The sequence below is a fragment of the Pholis gunnellus genome (assembly GCF_910591455.1).
Source record: "Pholis gunnellus genome assembly, chromosome: 16".
Taxonomy (NCBI): Eukaryota; Metazoa; Chordata; class Actinopteri; order Perciformes; family Pholidae; genus Pholis; species Pholis gunnellus.
In genome coordinates, this window is record NC_136543.1 from 4,992,341 (window position 1) to 5,004,176 (window position 11,836).

The 11,836-nt window shown below is 46.0% G+C and overlaps 1 protein-coding gene across 1 annotated transcript; it reads right to left on the minus strand.

The window, feature by feature from the left end:
- Positions 1 to 1,993: 1,993 nt before the first annotated feature.
- Positions 1,994 to 11,000, minus strand: tmem170b (transmembrane protein 170B; the record flags this gene model as incomplete). Its single annotated transcript, XM_079176525.1, has 3 exons — positions 10,676 to 11,000; positions 4,347 to 4,517; positions 1,994 to 2,124 (listed from the first exon to the last, which is right to left on the minus strand). Exons 1-3 carry the CDS (start codon positions 10,854 to 10,856, stop codon positions 1,994 to 1,996), a joined length of 483 nt encoding a protein of 160 aa, XP_079032651.1. The 5' UTR covers positions 10,857 to 11,000.
- Between the last annotated feature and the right edge of the window lie 836 nt (positions 11,001 to 11,836).

Here is an 11,836-nt window from a genome sequence, read left to right on the forward strand (position 1 = left end):
ACTCCTCTCACCCCGCTGCACACAAGAGAATCTGTTTGAGCTTTGGGAGAAACCTATGGGCTTTAAACTGAAATAAAAACCAGTGTATCTTTCTATTCCCAGTGAAAGAACTCACAGTAATGCATGTATAACGACTGTGATTACCGGATTGGGTCACACCAGGAGCGGTATCAGCGCAGGCTGTGCTAAAAACAAGGCAGATTCATTTCAGTGCAATATGCAAAGTCAAACTTAAGGAACATGGGTTGAGAAACAACACGGAGAAAAGAGGAAGCCATAGAAAAGATGGCCGTCTTGAGCAGCAGAATCCGTCCGACCTTCACCGGGCAGGGATGGCTTTCCGAGGGGGAGATTCATAATGTAGCAGACCATGTCAGAAACACCACGGCTGGATTCCAACGTGATCACAAAGAATCTGCACCAGACGCAGAACAGTTTGTCTGAACATGTGACTCTCGAGCAGAGAGAAAAATGAAGCTGGAAGCTGCAGCCAGTTAGCTTAGCTTAGCACTGAAGACCTGAAACAAGTAGCCTGGGTCTGCCTACCAGGAAATGTTGGGTACCGAACTCGGTACTTTTCAGGGTACAGAACCGAGTTACGTCGGTAACACCGAGTACCGTTTCACGTTAAATCAATCGGTGCCAAATTTTGGTACCTGAGTATGAGCAGCTATGTGCTCAACTACGTCGACATTGAGAAGTTTGTACTCACTTCTTTTTACAACTGAAGTTACATTTTTGTCAGCAGAGAGAGTAAAGTAACGAAGAAAAAGTACCGTCGGGTACCGCTACCGAACCGGATCAAATGTAATCGGTACCCTGCCCGACTACCGGGACCTCTTCATTGCACTGATTAGTAACTTGACATCTCGTTAGTTTAACACAAAGTGTAAGAACGCACAACTCGCTGATTTACAGGGGGCTGTGTGGCGGACTATTTCTTGGCTTGCCACAGCTGCTTTCAGCTCCATTAGGTTGCAGCCGACAGTCGGGTACATAAAACAACGATAAAACTGCGAAACGCAGATTTTAGACTGAACAAACGAGATGCATGACATGTTAATGATTGAGCTTTAGAGGTGCTAGTAGGAAGATTTGTGTTGCCATTGGAGGGAGCCAGGCTAGCTGTTTCCAGCCCTTATGCTAAGCTAAGCTAACTTTCGAGCTTCATATTTACCGTACAGATGTGAATCTAACTCTCGGCGAGAAAGCGAGAGAGGTTATTTCCCCGAAATATGTCGAAATATTCCTGGGTTTGTCGTTGGCACGTCGAATCAATATTTCAAACCAAACCGAAGCGCCAGTGCTGGTTTTTCTCTCCTCCACGTCTACTGATTTCACACCACGTGAGGCGTAGGACGTCTCAAACATTTACAAAGTGCAAAACTCAAAACTCAAAGGTCGATCGCGCAGCTTTAAAAAAAAAAAAAGATGTTGAAGGGAGAAGGAGTGAACGTGGTGAAGACCTAGAGGTGAGGCTGATGTTCAATACTGAAGAAAAATGGCGTTTTCCGCTGACGATCAAACGTCGGGTTGTCACTCCCTGAACACCACTCATTGCTCAACTTTTGTTCGAAGGAGATCGCAGGTCATCATTACAGGTCATTGCGCTGCTGTTTTTTTTTCTTTTTAAAAAGAGGTGTGTCCCCCCCCCCATCCCCCGCGCCCCCCAAAGGTGCAACAGAAAGCCTTCAAGAGTCAGTGGCCATAAAAGGCATCTGGATGTCCCAGAGAAGGCTGTTGGCACGAAGAAGTGATGCAACTCTGGAAACACCCGGAAAAAAACACCCCACATGGCTTTCAAGTCCAGGAGCTGAGGATGGCGCCGTCTCCGCCTGGCGCTCACGCTCCAGCCATCCAGCCCCCCCCCCCCCCTAAAGGTCCAGAGCATCTTCTGCCTCCGAACCACCAAAGAAAAGTCTTCGATTGGCTCCGATGTGGCTCGCTCTCGCCTCAGCGTCAGTGCTGCAGCTCGTCCGGTGAAGGTTCCTCTTCACAGAGTGGCGAGGACGCGTGAGAAGGAGATGATGACGGAGAGGGCGGTCTGGCCCACGCCCAACACCAGGGCCTCCAGCGGCGCCATGTCCTTCCCCGCCACGCGGTACACCCCTGCCACCGCCGCGCCTGAGGGGGAAGCAAACAGAGACACCATTACTGCAGATCGTCCCAACGGGGACGAGCACGTCCGTCCTCATCTTCTCAGCCTCTCGCCGGGGGAGTCCAGAGCTCTGCACAGAAGTCACTTTTTTTGTGTTTGAATCTCGTCATGGAAACACGGCAGACAGCAATAAGAATTTTTTTGTTAAGAATCTCTGATACCAGGACCAAAACAGAGGCGGCCTGGTTTTAGTTGAAAGCTAAACAAAGCTGAGAGATAAAGTGGGATTTTAAAGGTCATCTAATCAGCTTTACACTATGAGCAATGGGGCCAAACATAAACACACAATCGTGGTTATTTCTGTCCCTGTTTTTGTCTGGGCTCCTTATACTGTAGTTTAAACTGCCCTAGTTGGAAAGTCAGAATGAAGGAATATTAATTTATACATGTATTTATTGTCCAAGTTGTAATCCTTGATCATTATTTTATCAATTAACTTCTATATTTTTTAGGAATAAATGTTTTTTTCTTATTTCTCTCTTTTCTCTTCCTGTAAAATATTAACATATTCTAAATGAACTCTGACGTATTCACACATTTATCTAATTATACACAACTAGCTGAGACCATTCTTCAGCGTTAGCATTCAGCTCCGAGGTTATCATCATCTCCACTGTCCATCACAAAATAAACATCTGCACATCTGTTTGAAATCAATCAAAGTACTCAGGTGACGGTCGTCTGTACGTTCATGGTACATTGTAAACAGTAACCGCTAGTGGCTGATTCTGCGTACTTTTTTTGGGGTAATAATTTGACAAAATGTAGACAAACACAGGCCTTAAAAAACTCACTTTGCTGCAACTTTAAAATCAAAATGTGACGGTCATTTTATATATTTTTAGCTTGTGTTATGCAAGAATTTAGTTTTAACAAAATCTGATCAGAACACACCCACACGCTCCTGACTTAACAGATTAGCTGAATCTGAAGTAAAACGTAACATTTGTCACTCAGCATGCGGGGGCTGTAGAGGTTGGTGTTTTCTCTCTCTAACGCTGCGTGACCTTTCCTGTCTTTCTGCTCGGCTGAGACTTGCACGCTCAGCTCTTCCTCGCTTAGACTGTAAGCCAGGCCGGTGCTCACATGGAAGTCTGAGGGGTGTGTGCTCACAGTCAATAGTCTGCTCTGCCTGATTGCTACACATTAATAATAAAGCGCCCTTCTATATTTGGGGGGGGGGGGGGGGTTGGCCATCTTGCATCCCTGATGGAGAGTGATTCATTCAGCAGGGCTCGGCTAGCTTCGGGTCTGTTTACACACGCGCTGTGATCACACAGTAATAAAGGACGAAGCAAGGCTTCAGCAACATCTGGTGCATCTGGTAACAGGCAGACACACTATGGAGTGTGTTCACATAAACAAATACAAAACAAAAAGTACTTTCATTGGTATAGAAACATTCTTATTATTTAGTCTAAAGCTACACGTTTATGAGGCCACGTATGCTGCAATACTCTTGGATTTGGATTATTATAATGTTGTGCTGGGTACTGAATCTCAACGCTATTTTGTTACCAGCCAAACTCTGGCATGTGAAATGCTTTCCCGGTCAAAATAGCCCGCACTGAGGAATCTATTGATTCACTGGACTACATTTACCATCAGCACTGATCGAACGGCAACATAAAAGGTGGTGAGTTTTTCCATTAAGAGAGAGACGGGCGACCTACGGCTGAATCCTACAATTCCCACGATGCCTTTTGATGTCATCTTGTTGTCAGCCTGTCACACTGAGTGGAGCTCGCCGTGACCCGTCAACTGAAGAGCTGAAGTGCTCCTTTAAGGCCCCTGTCATTTCAGTTTATATCATGATTGAGTGGTGCATTAAGTATTAACAGGAATTCATTAAATTACTGCAAACTCATTCCTCGGGGCCGCTGGGGATCCTGGCTCGGTTTGCCCAATTTGTAATTCAGCCATTGCAGGTGTCATGTTGGCACTAGCTGCTAAACATTTCCCAGCCCTTAAATTGGCATTACATTTCCTAACAATAACACAGGGGTCTGAACTCTCCCCGTTGACTCCTGTCTCCCTCTGTTTGACGGGAGTCGCCGCTCTCCTTCCCTCCCCGTCACCTCCCGTCTTCGTCCAGGCTGAACGCCGCTGACGTCCGTCAAAAAATAAAATTAAAATAAAAGGATTAACAAACAAATGAAGACTTGTGTAGAATAAAAAGTGGACTTACTTGTGATGACGCCTCCGAAGAGGGAGGCCAGGAAACCCGCGCTGACCAGCACCAGCGTGATGAGGCGGCCCCTCTTGTGGCGCTGCAGCATGACCAACATGAGCAGCCCCACCGCCCCGTGGAGGAAGAGCGAGGAGAAGAGACACCACAGGAACACCCAGTACCACATCTCTGAAAACACAACAGATACTCTGTGAGAGAGACTGAACTATGTGACTGTTTTGGTAGCTTGTATTCCATCAGAGCAATGTGTTTACGCTTCCATAGATGCTGAAATGATTAGCCGGATAACAGTGTTGGAGTTCACTACTCGACTGCTCTACTTAAAAGGCGAAATTCAGAGCGCATCTATTGCCTCCACACGGCTCTCAACATGGCAACGGCTGAGCCGGCGGCTCACAGCTAACGATGCTAACTGCGCTAACAGCGCAAGAAACGGCAAAGGTGCAGACATTACTCCACTCCACTATTATCTTTAAATAGCAAATAATTGTTTGATGCTATATACATATATATATATATATATATATATATATATATATATATATATATATATATATATATATATATATATATATATATATATATATATATATATGTATGCTCTGAATGTTGAATAGATAACCTTTAAGTACAATGTTGAAGTACATTTTATTTATATTATTTATATATACTTTGTAATTCTCCTCCACTACATTCCAGAGTAACTTGTAACTCCTCGAGCTGTGAAGATTAGTCAAGGAATCGATTAAAAGAAAATAAATAAATCAACTATTTTTATAATTGCTTAAGTAACTTTTTTGCTTAAGTAACTTTTTTGTTTTTTGTTAGCTTGACCCACACTAGGGACTAGAAGTCCGCTGCTTAGACTTTAAACATTCATTCTCTAATCTGTCTCTCATGAGTCGCTCCACTTTATAATAAGTGCAACGCTGCATCACTGCGGCGCTCCTTTAAGTAAAGATGGTGTGAAAATGATGGATCCCTACGGATTTCCATTACAGTGAAGAAAGGGATAAATATTCCTCCCTGGGTAAGGAAAGATAAAAAAAAAATGTCCTTGTCATGGTAATTCAGAGATTTCATCGCTCAGAAAGAATGCAATCCTGCTTCGTGGGCCACCGGGAGATTTCTAGATTTTTACAGATTTACACATAACAGACTTCGCTCGAGGGCGTATTGCAGCATCAGATCAGGATGCACACAAGTCTGTGAGGGAGGATTTCAATCTACAGCCGCCACGGTCCAAGTCAGGGTTCATCGAGGAGGCAGCCGACCTTGGTAATGGTCCCGAGGTCACGATGTATGAAACCGCTCCGAGCGAGACGTCCCGCGAGCTGCTCGACGTTCAGCAGTGAATCTGGTGTGAAACGCCATCTTTATAGAAGCTGGACCACAATCAGGGGTCAGCCCCATTCAAAATCTCTCTCATCCTCCTCTCCCTCTTTCTTCCTCTCTTTACAGAGCGGCTTTACATAACGAGCTCTGGCCCCTCGTCGCACTTTGTCAGCGAGGGGCCTTTGAACCGCTGGCACCGTGGGAGCAAGGAGAGAACAGCTGGCTGTAAGGTTATGAAAGAAAGGTGTCGACTATAGAGGACGAAGAATGACCTAAAAAAAAAGCCAGGACCGGTTTTCTTTGGATGATATCAACAGGAAACGAGACATTGTTGTGCGGCGTTAACATCTGAAGATTATTACAAAGTATTTCTCGAGCCCAGAGGGAGCTCTTCAGCACATCCATCTAACCTAGTTGTTCTACAGTCGACCGAGCGCCTACATCTACATGTTGATCTAGCGGAGAGAGTCGCGAGACGGCACGGTGACACAACGGCTCTTTGTCCCACGAGTGACCGGGCACGCCGGTTACATCGCTGCTGTCTCTCCACAACCATCGCCGCCCGGCGAGCAGGAGAGGAGGGAGATGTGACGAAGGCATGCGAGGAGGTCAGAGCGATGGATTCTGTTAATTACTGAAATCAATCAATTCAGCTGATTTAAAAAGGAGCTTTACATAGTTGGCTTGTGTCCGATTTCACTTGTTGTTAACGAACTGCTACAAATATACAAACAGCAAAGAACCCAGAGGCGCCCCGCCCTGCTCCATCAGGATCCCTCATCCAGTCCCGGTTGCACAGGCCGGGGCATCTGTCGGCCAACTTAAGCCTGAACAGATTAACACAATGCTGAGCACAGGAGCATGCAGGGCCACGGGAGGACGTGTCCCACAAACCACCACCTCCGTCACGTCCCGTACTAATTTACTTTACTATTTTCATCCATACTACTTTTATTCATTTCAGAGGGAAATCTGTGACGCTAGGGATTGCTTTCCAAATTAAGATTTGCCCGAAAAAACTAATATGATAAGCTTATTGCATTGTCAAAAATTAAAGGACCCCCCCCCCCCTCCCCATAAACCAAAAACATCATCACATTTCAGATGTGTATGAGTTGTTAACAGCTCCACTAATGAGAGATTTCCTCTCTAAACGTCTCAGATGGTTTCGTTTGAATAACTGAGGCCCAAAGAGGTCAAATAGTTTACAAGAAAACGCAAAGATGGGACCAGGTTCCCAAACAGAAAATAAATAAATCGTCTTTCCTCCCCAAATAATCATCATGCCGGGGTCCTAACTGTAAAGAAGTATTATGACACTATGGTATACTTAAAGAGACATTGCGCACCCCCCTTTATGTAGATACGAAGGGTTCATTCTAAGCTAATGAAAATACAAGGATTCAGACTTCACATCATTGAAAACATAGTTATGAACACTCTATTCCATTTCGGCTAATAGATCCCCTGCAATGCTACACACTGGCCCTTTAAACAAGTGATCTGAATATATATCATCGGCCATTACTGAGCACAACCACCGATTGGTGGGGGGGTCTGACACTAACACCCACTGAGGTCCAAATGTCTGTCCCGCCGTAATGGCTGCTACCCTTTAAACCAGCATTTAAATGACTTGGTTAAAGGGATTTCTGTTGCATTTCTTCATGAATCACAAGCTTGAAGTAATGTGATCAAGATCTAAATTAACAAGAGAGAGAGGGAGAGAGAGAGAGACAGAGAGAGAGAGAGAGACAGAGACAGAGAGAGACAGAGAGAGAGAGAGAGACAGAGAGAGAGACAGAGACAGAGAGAGAGAGACAGAGACAGAGACAGAGAGAGAGAGAGAGAGAGAGAGAGACAGAGAGACAGATAGAGAGAGAGAGAGACAGAGAGAGAGAGAGAGAGAGAGAGAGAGACAGAGACAGAGAGACAGAGACAGAGAGAGAGAGAGAGAGACAGAGAGAGAGAGAGAGAGACAGAGACAGAGACAGAGACAGAGACAGAGAGAGAGAGAGAGAGAGAGAGAGACAGAGAGACAGATAGAGAGAGAGAGACAGAGAGAGAGAGAGAGAGAGAGAGAGACAGAGAAACAGAAAGTCATCAGCGTGAAATGTTTCGGTGAAAATATGAGGCTCGTTATTTACTCCGGCTGACAGAAACCACTCTTGGCTGGTCATTTTTTCCCCACTTTAACAAACGCTGGAAGCCGAGCCCAACATGTAATTCCAGGGGACAGCGGCGCAGGTGGTCACAGCTCAGAGGCAGCAGCACCTACGGGGTGAGAGAGGCGCCCGACTCAAGTGCTGTGTCATGTTCAGAGGTACGAAAGAAACGCAGTCAGAGAGCACGGCTTTAAACTTCTGCTAATCCGCAACTACAGAACGAGGTCTGCGTTCCGCACGGCAGCTTTAGAGCTCGCCTGTCAACAGTGAAGCATACAAAAATAAATAAATAAAGCAGGGGATTGTGTGTTTTGGTAGCCTGATAAGAGGTCAGAGTTTCTGCATGAACACACACAGGCCGCTGCAGAACACGGCCAAGTCAAAGTGGCAGGACTGCAGGAGCTCTGCGGGGGTGTTGAGGTCCTCCACCAGGAGGGAGGACGAATGATGGATTTGTCCCGGTGCAGGGAGACAGGGTCCCACCTCTCTCTGTCGCGGTCGGCTGGTGGTGATGAAGCCGTGTTTATCTCTATGTCCCGAACACTGCGCGTGAATTCTCAGTTTTGATCTTGTAGAATCACTAAATCTTGTTTTTTAAAACCCTTTTATTGATGTTGGCCCAACGTTCTATTTTGGCATTTTGTTTGTGTTTTGTTTATTTCACTTTTTTATTATCTTCTCTGTTTAATTTTGTTATCCCTATGAAAAGCCCTTTGCAGCTTTGTTTTAGGATGGTGCTATATTAATAAGATGTATTATTATTGTTATCATTATACTACAAAGCTGTTTCCTTTTCGGGCTGGATGATAAACCAAATCAATTTACTAATTTAATTGCTGGCATTGAGAATCTCCTGCAGACCTTAAATTTACTCTCATGCCTATTTTCAATGAATACAAATTAAATCAAATTGGGCACAAGCTGTCACATGGTTAGCCTAAATTACAATTCTGTTTCTTTTTTTTTTTAAGTTCTAATAATTGGCCTGCGCAGTGTCAGAGAGGAGTTAAACATTATATTTTAAAGGTTCTCTATTCGACATTCAGAGCATCAATATAGCATCAAACAACTACCCCCCTCAGGAGAACACCGTTAGTTTGCGCTGTTAGCGCCGTGAGCACCGTTAGCTGCACGCCGCTGGCTCAGCCGTCGTCATGTTGAAGCCTGGAAACATTAAACCCAAACTACATCTGCATGTTATCTAGCCATGCAGATATAGTTTTCATAAAGCTTTAAAGCTGAGCCTATATAAAAACATAAAGCTTGCAGATAAAAGTCTAACGCATGAAGCAAATTGGAGTTCTTCTTATGGTTTGCTGAAGTGAAACTGCTGCGAGCACACAAATCATCAACAGGAACTCCATTTTGTTTAAGCGACTAGGGGCCATAAAGACAGGGCCAAGGGGTTGACGTACATCAGAAGTTTCCATCTGCTTGTGAAATGTATTGCTCTCGCACACACTCTCTCTCCCCCCCTTGACCTCATCTCATGTCTCGGGAGGTCGTTTTTCACCTGGCTGGTTATCGGGTGGCAGCTTTCCTGCACTTGCTGCTGCTGCAGCGCCGCTTCCACAAACTTCTACAGCTGCCTGCTGAGTCAGCATCATCAACTACCTTCTTTATTTCTCCCCCCCCCTCCTCCTCGCTCTTCACTTGATGTGTTTCTCAACACAGGATGTCAAGCTGCATTTCATAAGATGGGTCTGTGCCAAGTCGGCTGTGACCGTGTGTGTGCGCCTCCGCTGTGCTCTCTCGCCCCTGCATGGGAGGAACTTTCGAGAACACGTCTGTGATCTCGTGTTTATGTGTGGCGGGGCGGTCCTGTTGTTCCTGTGTGCATCAAACCCTTTGCACCCTGCATACGTTAAGCGGGGACAAAATAAAACGCTGTTCTTGCTAAAAGGAAGTTCGGCCCGCCTGTAGAGGAAGAGATAAAATTGCCCACACACTGCTTTTCTTGTTCCTACTTTCTTTTTCTTATTTTGCATTTCATGTAGACCATGTTTCGACCCCCACACCGTCTCCCTTGAGGCCCCTTAACAAGGCTCCTCAAGAAAAGGTGTGGATCATCACCTTTGCCAGAGTGGGAACACTATAGGTCAATCATGTCCTTATGAAATAAAAGCATATAGGGGACGAGAAAATCAGCTTGCAGGCATTTGTCCTTGTTTGGCAAGCCTGAAGAAAGCACCCGTTATCGACCCTTCAGCTCCATCAGCCCATCGTGATGCTCCAGCCACATATATTCGCAGCCTATTAATACCCCCTGCGTTAAAGCCTGGCCCCACCATTCAAAAGCACATTGACAAAAGCGTGGATTAGAACTCTACCTCACTATTCCTAGAGTCTAGACCAGCCCATGTCCCAGACAGATTGCCCAATGGAGTAGAGGATGCTGCCTCTAATTGCCCCTTGATTACTGGACCGTAAGACAAAGGGAGGAGGAGGGGGAGAAGGGAGGGAGGTGGGCGACACTTCATTTACTACACAGCCGGTCGCGCGTTCAAGCAGCAGGAAGATTAATTAGCCGCATATTGTGATTACTTTCGTGACATCCACTCACTCCGCACGCGAGGATAGAGGAGTGGCAATTTTTTATTGTGCCCCCCCCCCCCCCCCCCCCCCCCCCCCCCCCCCCCCACTTCACGGGAACCGCTCTGCCCTTTCTCCCCACTAAGCATGAGAGGTGAAAACATCTCATATTTACGTTTATTCGCCTTTAAAAATGGACGCGCTGAAATGCAGACGCAACTGTATCGCGAGGACTTTGTGCGTGAACAGCTGAATACATGAAAGCAGAATAACGGCGCCTCTCATTCCGCATACCTGTGAAGTGCTGCAGCGTCGTGCCTTGCACCCAAAGGCTCAGCACTTGCTGCACCGACAGATTAACAGAATAATCCCTGTTCGTTGTCATGTTTCTGCCGCCACCGCTGCCGCTGCCGCCGCCGCCCGGGTTCGCCCCCCTCTTTATCGAATAGCTGTACTTGTCTTTAGACGAAGGCATGGAGGAGACCGGGGTGGCATGTGGTGGGATGTGAGGCGGCTCTCCCCGGCGCGGCTCGCCTCTACCGGTGCCTCTGCTTCGGCTTGACGTCCGTCTCCGCTTCGGGTAGGGAAGGGCCGCTGGCTGGTCGGTTCATCCTCGGTGGTGTCGGTGGCGGCTGCGCGGAGGCCATGACGGGGGATGGCAGCGCGAGCGCAGGCTAGGCAGGCAGACGCGCGGTCAGCTCGTCCTACGTCTAGCCCGGCTACATAACCCTTAAAGGGCCAGTCGCCCGCTCTGTGGAGGGGAGGGTCGCCGTTTACGTTGACACATCGCCGGCTTACTGACGTCGCTCCGTGAAGGGGGAACAAAATAGGGGACGCAAAGAAAAGTGTTACGTTGAAACGTGATCACATCACTGCACATTGGATGAAATTAGGTTGTAAATTAAAAACTATACTGTTATCTTTAATAACACATTTGGTTGTAACATATATATATATATATATATATGATGAGTTCTGATTGGCTGAGGATTCTGGTTCTCTTTGAGTATATTTATATATATATATATAAATATAAATGAAAAAAGTTCTACATCAATATCAAATGACGTGCCAGCTACTACCAGGGCGTTGCCCATGACGACGAAGAGATGCGGGAGCTCTCCGTGGTGCTGATTGGCTCACCCCCAAAACGCCTGATATAGTAATAAAAAATATGATAGGATGGATGAGAGCGAGGCACAAATGAATGGTGATGCTTAGTGGCAGGTTTAGGATAAACAAAAAAAAAATCTAAAACATGACATACCAAATGTTTGAATGGAATATGATAAACTTAAATGTTGAAATAAATCCAGATTGTTTTAAAGATGAGGTGGACTACACAGTAGATCTCACAGAGCACATACCTCAAGACTAACAGTGAGAATCAAATTGCCCTGTCAGCCCCCAGTAGGATTAAGACAGAATCTGTGAACAGATGAAAGCTATTTTAAA